The following is a 17,740-nucleotide window of genomic DNA, read 5'->3' as shown; positions in this document are numbered from 1 at the left end:
TTTTTTGGTCTGAGTTTATCAGATGTTACTGGACTGGACATTGTTAATATGTATAATGTAGTTTTTATCTGAATCTCTCAAATGTTAATGGACTAGACATGGTTAATGTAATTTTTGACTGTATATATTGTATATACTTATTAGATAGTTTTTCTTGTATTAGTTACAAACTTTTTTAATTTTAGACAAAAAGAGAGGAAATGTGGTGGTATTGTGTTCCCCAAAATATTGTGTACCTTAATAAACTTAAGAAAAGCCACAAGATACTTAGGCTAGAAAATGTTAGCACACGCCTTTAATCCTAGCATTCCAGAGACAGAAATCCCTCTGGATCTCTGTGAGTTCAAGGCCGCATTGGAAACAACCAGGCATGGTGACTCACGCCTTTAATCCCAGAAAGCAGCCTTTAATCCCAGGAGTGGTGGTAGAAAGCGGAAAGGTTTATAAGGCGTGAGGACCAGAAACTGGAAGCATTTGGCTAGCAGCATTTGGCTGGTTAGGCATTTGGCTGGTTAAGCTTTCAGGCTTTGGAGCAACACAGTTCAGCTGAGATTCTTTCTAGATGAGGACTCAGAGGCTTCCAGTCTGAGGAAACAGGACCAGCTGAGGAACTGGCAAGGTGAGATAGCTGTGGCTTGTTCTGTCTCTCTGATCTACCAGCATTGACCCCAATAACTGGCCTCGGGTTTGATTTTATTAATAAGAACTTTTAAGACTCATGCTACATCTGCGCCCAACCAAAGCCCTGGGACCCGAGCTCCGAGCCCTTTGCTTCCTCAGCTGCCAGGGGACCGGACAGCTGCGCAGCCTCTGCCGATCCAGGCTGTGGGAGCCCTGTGGAGCATGTCGGAGGATAGCGACATGGAGAAAGCTATCAAGGAAACCTCCGTTTTGGAAGAATATAGTATCAACTGGACTCAGGAGCTGGGAGCGGGAATTAGCGGTCCAGTCAGAGTCTGTGTGAAGAAGTCTACTCAAGAACGGTTTGCACTGAAAATCCTTCTCGATTGTCCAAAAGCTAGAAATGAGGTGCGTCTGCACATGATGTGTGCCACACACCCCAATATAGTTCAGATTATTGAAGTGTTTGCTAACAGTGTACAGTTTCCTCACGAGTCCAGTCCCAGGCTCGACTCTTAATTGTAATGGAGATGATGGAAGGAGGCGAGCTATTTCACAGGATCAAGCAGCACCGGCACTTTACAGAGAAGCAAGCCAGCCAAGTAACAAAGCAGATAGCCCTGGCTCTACAGCACTGTCACTTGCTAAACATTGCGCACAGAGATCTCAAGCCTGAAAATCTGCTTTTCAAGGATAGCTCTTTGGACGGCCCTGTGAAATTATGTGACTTTGGATTTGCTAAAGTTGACCAAGGTGATTTGATGACACCCCAGTTTACACCTTATTATGTAGCACCTCAGGTACTGGAAGCACTGAGAAGGCACCAGAAGGAGAAGTCTGGCATCATACCTACCTCGCCAATGCCCTACACTTACAACAAGAGCTGTGACTTGTGGTCCCTAGGGGTGATCATCTATGTGATGCTGTGTGGATATCCTCCTTTTTACTCCAAACACCACAGTCGGACTATCCCAAAGGATATGCGGAGAAAGATCATGAAAGGAAGTTTCAAGTTTCCAGAAGAAGAATGGAGCCAGATCTCAGAGATGGCCAAAGATGTTGTGAGGAAGCTCCTAAAGGTCAAACCAGAGGAAAGACTCACCATTGAGGGAGTGCTGGACCATCCCTGGCTCAACTCGACGGAGGCTCTGGATAATGTGCTGCCCTCTGCTCAGCTGATGATGGATAAGGCAGTGGTCGCGGGGATCCAGCAGGCTCATGCCGAGCAGCTGGCCAACATGAGGATCCAGGACCTCAAGGTTAACCTCAAACCCCTACACTCCGTGAACAACCCCATCCTGAGAAAGAGGAAGTTACTTGGCACCAAACCAAAGGATGGTATTTATATACACGATCATGAGAATGGAGCTGAGGATTCAAATATTGCCTTGGAAAAGCTTCGAGATGTCATTGCCCAATGTATCCTCCCCCAGGCTGGTAAAGGAGAGAATGAAGATGAGAGACTGAATGAAGTAATGCAGGAAGCCTGGAAGTACAACCAGGAGTGCAAGCTCCTGAGGGACGCTCTGCAGAGCTTCAGCTGGAATGGTCGTGGATTCACAGATAAAGTAGACCGACTGAAGCTGGCAGAGGTTGTGAAGCAAGTGATCGAAGAGCAGACCTGTCCCCATGAGCCCCAGTAGTAAAAGCTTCAAACTATTTTTAACAATTGGAGAAATTAGTCCTTAATGTAAAAAGTAATTTTTATGTAAATTAATAAATCATAATTTCATTTAACAAAAAAAGTCCGCAGGGAACCATGACCACGCCTAACAGTGACTTTGAAATCTTCAAAAAGACGACAGGACTCCACAATAATGATTCCACATGGACTATGGTAAAGCCATTAAGCTGATTATCACCAAGGGAAGATCGACTTTGGACAACAAACTGGTCAGGACAATTTTGAGATGACTAGCTGAGATGATCCAGCCTGACAGACTACTCAAGAAAGGACTTGTGACAAGCCCTGAACTTTCCTTTTATGCAGAGACTGGACAAATGATACAGGACTTGACAATTAACCTAAATTTTTTCTTTTCAAGATTCCCTAAAGATATCTTCACCCCTAGAAAGCAAAAAGAAAAAGAGAATAAGATATGAGATAGATCATTGAATCTACTCTGAGAAAAAAGATAAAGAAATAATAGGATAAATAGATAGATCACTGAATCTACACTGAAGGAAAAGGGGAAAATATAAAAATGACAAAAAGTAGACTACTGAATGTATTATGAAAAGAAAAAAGAGAGAATATGGATATAATAAGATAAAAAGAAAGATTATGGAATCTACTTTTTAAAAGTAACTACTTGTTTTAAATAAGATAAGTAATGAAAATTTTTTGGTCTGAGTTTATCAGATGTTACTGGACTGGACATTGTTAATATGTATAATGTAGTTTTTATCTGAATCTCTCAAATGTTAATGGACTAGACATGGTTAATGTAATTTTTGACTGTATATATTGTATATACTTATTAGATAGTTTTTCTTGTATTAGTTACAAACTTTTTTAATTTTAGACAAAAAGAGAGGAAATGTGGTGGTATTGTGTTCCCCAAAATATTGTGTACCTTAATAAACTTAAGAAAAGCCACAAGATACTTAGGCTAGAAAATGTTAGCACACGCCTTTAATCCTAGCATTCCAGAGACAGAAATCCCTCTGGATCTCTGTGAGTTCAAGGCCGCATTGGAAACAACCAGGCATGGTGACTCACGCCTTTAATCCCAGAAAGCAGCCTTTAATCCCAGGGAGTGGTGGTAGAAAGCAGAAAGGTTTATAAGGCGTGAGGACCAGAAACTGGAAGCATTTGGCTAGCAGCATTTGGCTGGTTAGGCATTTGGCTGGTTAAGCTTTCAGGCTTTGGAGCAACACAGTTCAGCTGAGATTCTTTCTAGATGAGGACTCAGAGGCTTCCAGTCTGAGGAAACAGGACCAGCTGAGGAACTGGCAAGGTGAGATAGCTGTGGCTTGTTCTGTCTCTCTGATCTACCAGCATTGACCCCAATAACTGGCCTCGGGTTTGATTTTATTAATAAGAACTTTTAAGACTCATGCTACATCTGGCGCCCAACCAAAGCCCTGGGACCCGAGCTCCGAGCCCTTTGCTTCCTCAGCTGCCAGGGGACCGGACAGCTGCGCAGCCTCTGCCGATCCAGGCTGTGGGAGCCCTGTGGAGCATGTCGGAGGATAGCGACATGGAGAAAGCTATCAAGGAAACCTCCGTTTTGGAAGAATATAGTATCAACTGGACTCAGGAGCTGGGAGCGGGAATTAGCGGTCCAGTCAGAGTCTGTGTGAAGAAGTCTACTCAAGAACGGTTTGCACTGAAAATCCTTCTCGATTGTCCAAAAGCTAGAAATGAGGTGCGTCTGCACATGATGTGTGCCACACACCCCAATATAGTTCAGATTATTGAAGTGTTTGCTAACAGTGTACAGTTTCCTCACGAGTCCAGTCCCAGGGCTCGACTCTTAATTGTAATGGAGATGATGGAAGGAGGCGAGCTATTTCACAGGATCAAGCAGCACCGGCACTTTACAGAGAAGCAAGCCAGCCAAGTAACAAAGCAGATAGCCCTGGCTCTACAGCACTGTCACTTGCTAAACATTGCGCACAGAGATCTCAAGCCTGAAAATCTGCTTTTCAAGGATAGCTCTTTGGACGGCCCTGTGAAATTATGTGACTTTGGATTTGCTAAAGTTGACCAAGGTGATTTGATGACACCCCAGTTTACACCTTATTATGTAGCACCTCAGGTACTGGAAGCACTGAGAAGGCACCAGAAGGAGAAGTCTGGCATCATACCTACCTCGCCAATGCCCTACACTTACAACAAGAGCTGTGACTTGTGGTCCCTAGGGGTGATCATCTATGTGATGCTGTGTGGATATCCTCCTTTTTACTCCAAACACCACAGTCGGACTATCCCAAAGGATATGCGGAGAAAGATCATGAAAGGAAGTTTCAAGTTTCCAGAAGAAGAATGGAGCCAGATCTCAGAGATGGCCAAAGACGTTGTGAGGAAGCTCCTAAAGGTCAAACCAGAGGAAAGACTCACCATTGAGGGAGTGCTGGACCATCCCTGGCTCAACTCGACGGAGGCTCTGGATAATGTGCTGCCCTCTGCTCAGCTGATGATGGATAAGGCAGTGGTCGCGGGGATCCAGCAGGCTCATGCCGAGCAGCTGGCCAACATGAGGATCCAGGACCTCAAGGTTAACCTCAAACCCCTACACTCCGTGAACAACCCCATCCTGAGAAAGAGGAAGTTACTTGGCACCAAACCAAAGGATGGTATTTATATACACGATCATGAGAATGGAGCTGAGGATTCAAATATTGCCTTGGAAAAGCTTCGAGATGTCATTGCCCAATGTATCCTCCCCCAGGCTGGTAAAGGAGAGAATGAAGATGAGAGACTGAATGAAGTAATGCAGGAAGCCTGGAAGTACAACCAGGAGTGCAAGCTCCTGAGGGACGCTCTGCAGAGCTTCAGCTGGAATGGTCGTGGATTCACAGATAAAGTAGACCGACTGAAGCTGGCAGAGGTTGTGAAGCAAGTGATCGAAGAGCAGACCTGTCCCCATGAGCCCCAGTAGTAAAAGCTTCAAACTATTTTTAACAATTGGAGAAATTAGTCCTTAATGTAAAAAGTAATTTTTATGTAAATTAATAAATCATAATTTCATTTAACAAAAAAAGTCCGCAGGGAACCATGACCACGCCTAACAGTGACTTTGAAATCTTCAAAAAGACGACAGGACTCCACAATAATGATTCCACATGGACTATGGTAAAGCCATTAAGCTGATTATCACCAAGGGAAGATCGACTTTGGACAACAAACTGGTCAGGACAATTTTGAGATGACTAGCTGAGATGATCCAGCCTGACAGACTACTCAAGAAAGGACTTGTGACAAGCCCTGAACTTTCCTTTTATGCAGAGACTGGACAAATGATACAGGACTTGACAATTAACCTAAATTTTTTCTTTTCAAGATTCCCTAAAGATATCTTCACCCCTAGAAAGCAAAAAGAAAAAGAGAATAAGATATGAGATAGATCATTGAATCTACTCTGAGAAAAAAGATAAAGAAATAATAGGATAAATAGATAGATCACTGAATCTACACTGAAGGAAAAGGGGAAAATATAAAAATGACAAAAAGTAGACTACTGAATGTATTATGAAAAGAAAAAAGAGAGAATATGGATATAATAAGATAAAAAGAAAGATTATGGAATCTACTTTTTAAAAGTAACTACTTGTTTTAAATAAGATAAGTAATGAAAATTTTTTGGTCTGAGTTTATCAGATGTTACTGGACTGGACATTGTTAATATGTATAATGTAGTTTTTATCTGAATCTCTCAAATGTTAATGGACTAGACATGGTTAATGTAATTTTTGACTGTATATATTGTATATACTTATTAGATAGTTTTTCTTGTATTAGTTACAAACTTTTTTAATTTTAGACAAAAAGAGAGGAAATGTGGTGGTATTGTGTTCCCCAAAATATTGTGTACCTTAATAAACTTAAGAAAAGCCACAAGATACTTAGGCTAGAAAATGTTAGCACACGCCTTTAATCCTAGCATTCCAGAGACAGAAATCCCTCTGGATCTCTGTGAGTTCAAGGCCGCATTGGAAACAACCAGGCATGGTGACTCACGCCTTTAATCCCAGAAAGCAGCCTTTAATCCCAGGGAGTGGTGGTAGAAAGCAGAAAGGTTTATAAGGCGTGAGGACCAGAAACTGGAAGCATTTGGCTAGCAGCATTTGGCTGGTTAGGCATTTGGCTGGTTAAGCTTTCAGGCTTTGGAGCAACACAGTTCAGCTGAGATTCTTTCTAGATGAGGACTCAGAGGCTTCCAGTCTGAGGAAACAGGACCAGCTGAGGAACTGGCAAGGTGAGATAGCTGTGGCTTGTTCTGTCTCTCTGATCTACCAGCATTGACCCCAATAACTGGCCTCGGGTTTGATTTTATTAATAAGAACTTTTAAGACTCATGCTACATCTGGCGCCCAACCAAAGCCCTGGGACCCGAGCTCCGAGCCCTTTGCTTCCTCAGCTGCCAGGGGACCGGACAGCTGCGCAGCCTCTGCCGATCCAGGCTGTGGGAGCCCTGTGGAGCATGTCGGAGGATAGCGACATGGAGAAAGCTATCAAGGAAACCTCCGTTTTGGAAGAATATAGTATCAACTGGACTCAGGAGCTGGGAGCGGGAATTAGCGGTCCAGTCAGAGTCTGTGTGAAGAAGTCTACTCAAGAACGGTTTGCACTGAAAATCCTTCTCGATTGTCCAAAAGCTAGAAATGAGGTGCGTCTGCACATGATGTGTGCCACACACCCCAATATAGTTCAGATTATTGAAGTGTTTGCTAACAGTGTACAGTTTCCTCACGAGTCCAGTCCCAGGGCTCGACTCTTAATTGTAATGGAGATGATGGAAGGAGGCGAGCTATTTCACAGGATCAAGCAGCACCGGCACTTTACAGAGAAGCAAGCCAGCCAAGTAACAAAGCAGATAGCCCTGGCTCTACAGCACTGTCACTTGCTAAACATTGCGCACAGAGATCTCAAGCCTGAAAATCTGCTTTTCAAGGATAGCTCTTTGGACGGCCCTGTGAAATTATGTGACTTTGGATTTGCTAAAGTTGACCAAGGTGATTTGATGACACCCCAGTTTACACCTTATTATGTAGCACCTCAGGTACTGGAAGCACTGAGAAGGCACCAGAAGGAGAAGTCTGGCATCATACCTACCTCGCCAATGCCCTACACTTACAACAAGAGCTGTGACTTGTGGTCCCTAGGGGTGATCATCTATGTGATGCTGTGTGGATATCCTCCTTTTTACTCCAAACACCACAGTCGGACTATCCCAAAGGATATGCGGAGAAAGATCATGAAAGGAAGTTTCAAGTTTCCAGAAGAAGAATGGAGCCAGATCTCAGAGATGGCCAAAGATGTTGTGAGGAAGCTCCTAAAGGTCAAACCAGAGGAAAGACTCACCATTGAGGGAGTGCTGGACCATCCCTGGCTCAACTCGACGGAGGCTCTGGATAATGTGCTGCCCTCTGCTCAGCTGATGATGGATAAGGCAGTGGTCGCGGGGATCCAGCAGGCTCATGCCGAGCAGCTGGCCAACATGAGGATCCAGGACCTCAAGGTTAACCTCAAACCCCTACACTCCGTGAACAACCCCATCCTGAGAAAGAGGAAGTTACTTGGCACCAAACCAAAGGATGGTATTTATATACACGATCATGAGAATGGAGCTGAGGATTCAAATATTGCCTTGGAAAAGCTTCGAGATGTCATTGCCCAATGTATCCTCCCCCAGGCTGGTAAAGGAGAGAATGAAGATGAGAGACTGAATGAAGTAATGCAGGAAGCCTGGAAGTACAACCAGGAGTGCAAGCTCCTGAGGGACGCTCTGCAGAGCTTCAGCTGGAATGGTCGTGGATTCACAGATAAAGTAGACCGACTGAAGCTGGCAGAGGTTGTGAAGCAAGTGATCGAAGAGCAGACCTGTCCCCATGAGCCCCAGTAGTAAAAGCTTCAAACTATTTTTAACAATTGGAGAAATTAGTCCTTAATGTAAAAAGTAATTTTTATGTAAATTAATAAATCATAATTTCATTTAACAAAAAAAGTCCGCAGGGAACCATGACCACGCCTAACAGTGACTTTGAAATCTTCAAAAAGACGACAGGACTCCACAATAATGATTCCACATGGACTATGGTAAAGCCATTAAGCTGATTATCACCAAGGGAAGATCGACTTTGGACAACAAACTGGTCAGGACAATTTTGAGATGACTAGCTGAGATGATCCAGCCTGACAGACTACTCAAGAAAGGACTTGTGACAAGCCCTGAACTTTCCTTTTATGCAGAGACTGGACAAATGATACAGGACTTGACAATTAACCTAAATTTTTTCTTTTCAAGATTCCCTAAAGATATCTTCACCCCTAGAAAGCAAAAAGAAAAAGAGAATAAGATATGAGATAGATCATTGAATCTACTCTGAGAAAAAAGATAAAGAAATAATAGGATAAATAGATAGATCACTGAATCTACACTGAAGGAAAAGGGGAAAATATAAAAATGACAAAAAGTAGACTACTGAATGTATTATGAAAAGAAAAAAGAGAGAATATGGATATAATAAGATAAAAAGAAAGATTATGGAATCTACTTTTAAAAAGTAACTACTTGTTTTAAATAAGATAAGTAATGAAAATTTTTTGGTCTGAGTTTATCAGATGTTACTGGACTGGACATTGTTAATATGTATAATGTAGTTTTTATCTGAATCTCTCAAATGTTAATGGACTAGACATGGTTAATGTAATTTTTGACTGTATATATTGTATATACTTATTAGATAGTTTTTCTTGTATTAGTTACAAACTTTTTTAATTTTAGACAAAAAGAGAGGAAATGTGGTGGTATTGTGTTCCCCAAAATATTGTGTACCTTAATAAACTTAAGAAAAGCCACAAGATACTTAGGCTAGAAAATGTTAGCACACGCCTTTAATCCTAGCATTCCAGAGACAGAAATCCCTCTGGATCTCTGTGAGTTCAAGGCCGCATTGGAAACAACCAGGCATGGTGACTCACGCCTTTAATCCCAGAAAGCAGCCTTTAATCCCAGGGAGTGGTGGTAGAAAGCAGAAAGGTTTATAAGGCGTGAGGACCAGAAACTGGAAGCATTTGGCTAGCAGCATTTGGCTGGTTAGGCATTTGGCTGGTTAAGCTTTCAGGCTTTGGAGCAACACAGTTCAGCTGAGATTCTTTCTAGATGAGGACTCAGAGGCTTCCAGTCTGAGGAAACAGGACCAGCTGAGGAACTGGCAAGGTGAGATAGCTGTGGCTTGTTCTGTCTCTCTGATCTACCAGCATTGACCCCAATAACTGGCCTCGGGTTTGATTTTATTAATAAGAACTTTTAAGACTCATGCTACAGATAAATAATAAATAATTGGATAAAAAGTTTAAGGTTTATATAAATCACCAAGTCCTAAAAATAATCCAAATTATAAATATCCAAGGATATAAAAAGTCTAAATAAATTATGAGGATCTAATAAAATGACCTAAAATATATAAATTCAAATTGTTCTATGTTATTGTTATACTAAAATTTAAAGGTTCAGAGTTTTAACACTGATCAATAGAATTCTGATAAGCTGGTAAAACACTTACTACTATTGTCAGGCACAAACTCAAGATTTTAAATTTACTTTGATTTTCTTCTACATATAGACTTAAAAATGCCCTTTGTCATGTTAGAAATATCTCTATTAAATCTATGTACCTAGCCCTCTAGATAGAAAAAAACATATTCATATTTTTTAACCCAAAGGTGTGAGTCCACTCCAGCTGTTTTACAGATACCTGTTGACTACTTTCTACAATATAGATTTCAATACAAATTATAAAAAATGGTGATGTATGTGGTATTGTATTCCCCCAAATATTGTGCATGCTAATAAACTTACCTGGGGTCAGAGACAGAGTAGCCACAATATTAAACATAAAGGATAGGCAGTGGTAGCACACGCCTTTAATCCTGTCATTCCAGAGGCAGAAATCCATCTGTTCAAGGATACAGCCAAGCATGGTGACTCATGCCTTTAACCCCAGAAAGCCAGCCTTTAATCCCAGGGAGTGATGGTAAAAACAAAAAGATATATAAGGCGTGGAGACCAGAAACTAGAAGCATTTGGCTGGTTAAGCATTAGGCTGGTTAAGCATTCAGTCTTTTGAGCAGCCGTTCAGCTGAGACCCATTCTGGATGAGGACACAGAGACTTCCAGTCTGAGGCAACAAGACCAGCTGAGAAGTTGGCCAGGTGAGGTTAGCTGTGGCTTGTTCTGTCTCTCTGATCTGCCAGCATTTCACCCCAATAACTGGCCTCAGGTTTGATTTTATTAATAAGAACTTTTAAGACTCATGCTACAGATGTAAGCTTCAGGGTGTTGAAAAAAAATCATACGACATGCCTCTACATCAAACAGGTCAAATAGACTTCAGATAAGCACTTCTGTCAATCAACAGCCTTAGCTCCCCTGCCTATTACCTATCCCTGAGGGGGAAGCTCCAAACACAACAGTTTCCTTCAAGTTCTTTAGCTTTAACTTTTATCCCTAGTCTGTACCCATCTTGACAGAGTTCCACTCAGCTGGCAGACACCATCCAGAGAGTGGCTACAGACTGCACACTGCTCCAAAGGTGATCTACACCAGACCAGACCCACATAGTCCTACAAAACCAGGAAGCCTGGGACTAGCTGAAAGCTGAAGGAACCAGTCCAGACAATATGATTGCTTCCAGTCTCTTCAGCTGGGTCAGAAAACCAGATGCTTCTGATGAATACCCCATTGCCCAAATCTCTTCTTGGTCTTTGGCTAATGTGGTAGTTTGAATAGGTATGACCCCCATTGACTCATGTATTTGAAAGCTTGGCCTATAGGGAGGGGCACTATTAGGAGGTATGGCCTTATTGTAGTAGGTGTGGCCTTGTTGGAGAAAGTGTATCACTGTGGGGTTGGGCTTTGAGGTCTCATATATGCTCAATCCATGCCAAAAGTTGCAGAGTCCTTCTGCTACCTGCAGATCAAGTTGTAGAGCTCTCAACTCCTTCTCCAGCATCATGTCTGCCTGCATGCTGCCATGCTTCCCATAATTATGATAATGGACTAAACTGTAAGCCAGCCCTAATGAAATGTTTTCATTTATAAAAGTTGTTGTAGTCATGATGCCTCTTCATAGGAATAGAAACCCCAAATAAGACAGCTAATATTTCAGTCTTCCTGGCCCCTGACAATGGTATTCTAATTTCAGCAGGAAGTGGTCACAGAGAATATATCTCCCTTTGTCCTCAACAAAGGGCTTGAATATTAGGTCCAAGGAAACTCCCTGGCAAAGGGACAAAATGGCTACCTATAATATGTACTGGCATGCCAATATTATACAGCCTTAAAATATTTGTTCTATCTATGCTAACTAAACAGGTATAATTTTTTAATAAAAAAAATACATCTTTTGATGAATTACAAATGTTGTTTTCCCTCAATTTAAGGAATACTAATACCCTATCAAGGACTTGACAGGGACACATAAGACAAGAGGGGGGGATGAAGAACCAACCTGCCTCCATCTTAGGCTTAAAAGCCATCTTATAGTAAAGACAAACTAGGTTCATTCCAGTGTATGATTAAGCCTTTTTTTTTCTCAAGGATCGGGCTATGTTCCACCTGTAAACTTAACTATAAGTGTTTCTGTACTGCCTGTTCCAGGAACAACAACCACATCCTTGTTTCAAAAAGTTAATAACCATTTTGCAACCCTACATTTTTTTTCAAAAGGGCTGTTATGGCTACCTTTTTCCAACTAGCTGTTGTTATGACCACCTTGCAATTATGTCTTTATTTCAGGGGGTCCTAACTCTGAGCTATAAAACATTGTCTTTCTCACATCCAATGCTGACCTCTCAAACCCCACCTTAGGGGGAGATGACCCATGTATATGAACAAAAGATGCTTTCTTTAATTAATTGATTTCTTTAATTAATTTGGCCACAATTTGGGTTGGTGGTCTTTCTCCTCTCATCTTTGTGATTAACAGCACCAGGCCCTCCTCACCTGGCTAGGCTTGTCTTAGAACTCAGAAGACTGAAACACTGTAGGCAGTCTGTAATGTGACTGAATCCACCATATAAAAGGAGGCATTCTCAAGTCCCAGGATATTCATTAGACAAGGCTTTATATCCTGAACTAAGCTATGCATGAAGAGCATGAAGGTCATAACTCTCTGGAGTCCCAGCTTGTGGGAAAAAGAGGGCAGGAGTTTCTCATAATCAAGGGCTTAAAAAAAACCACTCTCTAGTCTCAATTTATCACACCGGTCATGTTTGCCTTTTCTCTAGGCTGGAGTCCCTTTCTGCAGAATCAAAACTTAAAAATGCATTGCTTTCACTGGTCTCTAGACCTTGTTATTGTTGAGTAGGGGTCCTGGATCTCACAGTTTTGATGATCTCTGTGTTTGGAAAGACAGTTAGGTCTCTGCTGAGTGGGAGATTCTCCTGCCCATTCTTTGTGTGGTCAGGTCTGTGGGAGACTTTGTCTTTTCCTAGTACTTCAGAAAAAGCCTGAGGTGATTAGAGAAAAGTCACACAAAGCGAAACAGGGGGAGCTGGAGAACTCTCCAGAAGATGGGAGGCTTTTTAACAGCACCAAACAGGAAAACTTCATTTATGCAGTAGAAAAAGTTAATAAGAAACCCATTAAGCCTCAGTGGCTGGTGATTTCAGAGGTCGGGAATATGAGCTTGAATGAATTCAGGATGTGCAGAAAAACTGCCATCCCAGGGGAGGTAGAGTAACTGGATGGAGTGTGGAGTCTCTCTCTGTAGCTTGTTCTCCTATAGAGAACAGGTGAGGACAGACTACACCAGACCCTGCACATGCAAGGAAACTCCAGTATAAAAGTTGACCAACTCTAGGAAGAGCTGGTGTGCAAGATCCCTTTGGGAGGAGGTGCATGAGGACTCTGGTACAGGGACCAGCCAAAAATGGCAACTGAAATCAGAAAATGGCATCAGTGTGTTGTCAACTTCTTTTTTCATTGCACCATATGCTTCCTGTGTCACCTGGTTGAGATGTGCACGTGTGCATAGATATGTGTGGAAGAGGCTTTCTCTGAGATATTGGTCCATAAAGGAGTGATGCCACTGCTGCCTTAGGGGAGGGCAGAGTGAGTTGGTGGGACAGACTGATGCTGAGAGCTCAGGGGAAGGCTACTGGGGAGGTGTTGCTGGGACGCTCATGTCTTGACTTGGCTGAGATCCACCATTAATCTTTATCATTAGGGATGGACAAGCTTTCAGCTCCAGGGAGGGCATGGCCTGAATGATTTTCTTCAAAGCTAAAAACAGAACAACATATAACAAGTAAGTCAAACTTTATTCCTTCATGCTAATGATAAAATAATACTATCCCTCCAGAGAACATAAAATTTGCTAAGGGAGTGATAAAATTATCTTCTATCTCTAAAACTACAGTTAACAGGACCCTTTCCACCATTTCCCTTCTGCCTTTTCTTGTTTACAGAGAGTGCAACACATGAGACAACACAGGGTATCTGGTAGTTCTGGGATTTGTACAGGGGTCTTAGTTTGCTTTGCTGAAAATGCCATGTATGTATTTTGCATTCAACTCTTACTTAGGGAAATGAAATTTTAAAAGACAATAAATCAGTGAAAGAAAATTGCTGAGAAAGATACAAATAAAACTGAAAAAAGATGGATTCAAAAAAGACAGATTTGTATGGCAGTCCTCACCCGTCAATGGGTGGATGAGAACCCGTCTGCCAGCTGGACAGCCCACACCCCTGTACTCTGTTCTACCTAAATGCATTCCACCACTCAACCCCTCCCACCTCATCACTCTTACGACAGCCATCCCTTCCCCACAACTCTGGCAGACTCCATTGGCCCAAGTACAGTCCACACCAGTCAGAAGAACAGGTGAGTGACCTGCTCTCCAGCCTAGCTGCCCCACTCCCCAGACACTGATCTGCAGGGCATATCCTCTGGCCCTACCCCTCACAAATAGCCTTGGCACCTTTACTGGAGGCCAGGTTGGTCTAAGGGACTCCAGGTAACACACTGCTCCTTAAAGCCCACACAACAACCCCAGACTATACTCCCTCCTCTGGGCTCCATATTCCAATCTACAACTTTGGAAGAAGACTTTAGTATTACCAGAGGCCAGTCCAGATTGAGGAACCTAAGGCCCCCCAAACCCCAGAAGAAACACCCTACTGGATTTGAAGATTTACCAGTCACCAGAACCCTTGGCCACATGGGTCAGAAGACCAGAGAGGGAACAGAAACTAAGGAACAAGCCGGGCAGTGGTGGCGCACGCCTTTAATCCCAGCACTCGGGAGGCAGAGCCAGACGGATCTCTGTGAGTTCGAGGCCAGCCTGGGCTACCAAGTGAGTCCCAGGAAAGGCGCAAAGCTACACAGAGAAACCCTGTCTCAAAAAAAAAAAAAAAAAAAAGAAACTAAGGAACAAAACACCCATTTAACAAAGACAAATGAGGAATCAATACTTGGACCTGCAATCATCCCAAATCCAGATGCCTAAACACTAGTGTAAGAACATAATCAATAAAAGAAAAATCAATATGGCACCACGAGAACCCAGCTATCCTATGACAGCAAGACCTGAACATCCCATTTCAGCTAAAGCAAAAGAAAATGACCTTAAAATAACTTTATAAAAATGATAGAGGTCTTTAAAGAAGAAATGAAAAACTCCCTTAAAGAAATGGAGGGAAAGAACAACAAAAAAATTGTAGGAAATTAATAAATCCCTTAAAGAATACCAGGAAGCTAAGAAAACATGAAAAAATGAAGGAAATGGTTCAAGATTTGAAAATAGAAATAGAAGCAATAAAGAAAACCCAAACTGAAAGAATCTAGGTAAGTAAACAGGAACTACAGATACAAGCATCACCAACAGAATACAAGATATGGAAGAAAGAATCTCAGGTGTTGAAGATACAATAGAAGAAATAGATTCATCAGTCAAAGAAAATATTAAATCTAAAAATTTCTAACACAAAACACTCAGGAAATGTGGGATACTATGAAAAGACCAAAACTAAAAATAATAGGAATGGAAGAATAATCCCAACTCAAAGGTCCAGAAAATATATTCAACAAAATCATAGAAGAAAAATTTGCCAATCTAAAGAAAGACATGCCTATAAAGGTACAAAAAGTTTACAGAACACCAAATAGACTGGATCAGGAAAAACTCCCCTCAGCACATAATATCAAAACATTAAACATACAGAATAAAGAAAGACTATTAAAAGCTGCAAAGGAAAAAGACCAAGTAACATATAAAGGCAGACCTATCAGAATTACACCTAACTTCTCAGTGGGAACTCTAAAAGCTGGAAGGGCCTGGACAGATGTCTTGCAGACGCTAAGAAGCCACAGATGCCAGCCCAGACTACTATACCCAACAAAACTTTCAATCACAATAGATAGAGAAAACAAGCTATTTCATGACAAGGCCAAATTTAAACATCATCTATTCACAAATCCTGTGGTGATATATTGTGTACCCTAATAAAATTTACCTGAAGATCAGAGAACAGAACAAGCCACTAGATTAAACATAGAGGCCAGGCAGTAGTGGCACACACCTTTAATCCTAGCACTAAAAAGACAGAGATCCACCTGGATCTCTGTGAGTTCAAAGCTACCATGGACTACAAGAGATGGATTCAGTCTAGGAGGGAAACAGAGAAAGGCAGTGGTGGCACACACCTTTAATCTCAGTACTTGGAAAGCACACACACCTTTAATCCCAAAAGTGATGGCTGAGTGAAGAAAGGTATATAAGGCATGAGGAGAGAGGAACTAAAGGCTATTTAGCAGAAGTGTCCCTTTCAACTAGAAGCCCTTTCAGCTGGAACTCTTTCAGGCTGAGGAGCTGGTGAGGTAAGAGGTGATAGCTGTGGCTTGCTCTGCTTCTTTGATCTTTCAGCATTTACCACAATATCTGGCTCCTGGGTTTTTTATTAATAAGACATTTAGAAATTTGAGCAACAAAATCCAGCCTTATAGAAGGTACTAGAAGAAAAACTCCAACCCAAGAAAGTTAACTATACCCTCAAAAAAACACAGGCAATAGATAATCTCACACCAGCAAAACCCAAAGGGACACACACACACACACATACACACACACACACACACACACACACACACACAAAACCACCACAACCACCGCCAACAACAATGTAACAGGAATTAACAATCATTGGTCATTGATACCTCTCAATATGAATGGATTCAATTCCCCAATAAAAAGACATGAACTAATAGAATGAATACAAAACAGAATCCATCCTTCTGCTGCATACAAAAAACACACCTCAACATCAAAGATAGATATTACCTCAGAATAAAGGATTGAAAAAAGATTTTTCCCATCAAATGGACCTAAGAAGTAAGCTGGTATAGTTATCCTAATATCTAACAAAACAGACTTCAAATTAAATTTAATCAAAAGAAAAAGAGAAAGGCATTTCACACTCATCAAAGAAAAAAACTACCAACATGATGTCTCAATTCTGAACAACTATGCGCCAAATATAAGGGTACCCAAATTTGTAAAAGAAACACTACTAAAGCCTAAATCACACATTGAAACTCACACATTAAGAGTGGGAGACTTCAACACCCCACTCTCACCAATGGACAAATCATCCTGACAGAAATTACACAGAGAAATAAGAACAAACAGACATTATGACTCAACTAGACCTAACATATCTGCAGAACATTTCACCCAAACACAAAAGAATACACCTTCTTCTCAATACCTCATAGAACCTCCACTAAAATTGACCACATGCTCAGTCACAAAGCAAATCTCAACAAATACAAAGAACTTGGAATCACCCCTGTATCTTATCAGATCACTATAGACTAAAGCTGTAGTTCAACAACACAAACTACAGAAAGCCTACAAACTCATGAAAACTGAACAACTCTATATTGAATGACTACCGTGTTAAGACAGAAATAAGGAAAGAAATTAAAGACTTCCTATAATTCAATAAAAATGAATGCACAACATACCCTAACTTATGGGTGTAGCTAGAGTTTTCCTGCCTGGCCCACAGTCAGGACAAATCTCTCTCACCTGCCAGTCCCACAGCCGCTCAGACCCAACCAAGTAAACACAGAGACTTAATTGGTTACAAACTGTATGGCCGTGGCAGGCTTCTTGCTAACTGTTCTTACAGCTTAAATTAATCCATTTCTATAAATCTATACCTTGCCACATGGCTCGTGGCTTACCGGCATCTTCACATGCTGTTTGTCATCGTGGCAGCTGGCAATGTCTCTGACTCAGCCTTCCACTTCCCAGCTTTATTCTCCTCCTTGTCCTGCCTATACTTCCTGCCTGGCCACTGGCCAATCAATGATTTATTTATTGACAAATCAGCAACACACTTGACATAAAGACCATCCCACAGCATATGGGACATAATGAAAG

At 41.7% G+C, this 17,740-nt stretch overlaps 3 protein-coding genes and 1 pseudogene across 3 annotated transcripts in view; all 4 read left to right on the top strand.

The window, feature by feature from the left end:
* LOC131907924 (MAP kinase-activated protein kinase 5-like) overlaps window positions 1-713 on the top strand; it is a 1,912-nt gene extending 1,199 nt beyond the window's left edge. Inside the window, exon 2 of the mRNA XM_059258984.1 lies at window positions 705-713. Within this exon, the coding sequence (XP_059114967.1) occupies window positions 705-713 (9 nt within the window). The remainder of the gene's footprint in view (window positions 1-704) is intronic.
* Window positions 714-843: 130 nt separating this feature from the next.
* LOC131908777 (MAP kinase-activated protein kinase 5-like) lies at window positions 844-2,294 on the top strand (annotated as a pseudogene).
* Window positions 2,295-3,806: 1,512 nt separating this feature from the next.
* LOC131908776 (MAP kinase-activated protein kinase 5-like) lies at window positions 3,807-5,258 on the top strand. Its single transcript, XM_059259802.1, has one exon. It carries the CDS (start codon window positions 3,807-3,809, stop codon window positions 5,226-5,228), a length of 1,422 nt encoding a protein of 473 aa, XP_059115785.1. The 3' UTR covers window positions 5,229-5,258.
* A 1,512-nt stretch (window positions 5,259-6,770) lies between these two features.
* On the top strand, window positions 6,771-8,218 carry LOC131908775 (MAP kinase-activated protein kinase 5-like). The gene has a single exon (XM_059259801.1). It carries the CDS (start codon window positions 6,771-6,773, stop codon window positions 8,190-8,192), a length of 1,422 nt encoding a protein of 473 aa, XP_059115784.1. The 3' UTR covers window positions 8,193-8,218.
* Window positions 8,219-17,740: the final 9,522 nt, after the last annotated feature.

The sequence above is a fragment of the Peromyscus eremicus genome, chromosome 4 (assembly GCF_949786415.1).
Source record: "Peromyscus eremicus chromosome 4, PerEre_H2_v1, whole genome shotgun sequence".
Taxonomy (NCBI): domain Eukaryota; kingdom Metazoa; phylum Chordata; class Mammalia; order Rodentia; family Cricetidae; genus Peromyscus; species Peromyscus eremicus.
Note: the sequence above shows the minus strand (reverse complement) of the source record. Positions and strands in the feature narration are given on the sequence as shown.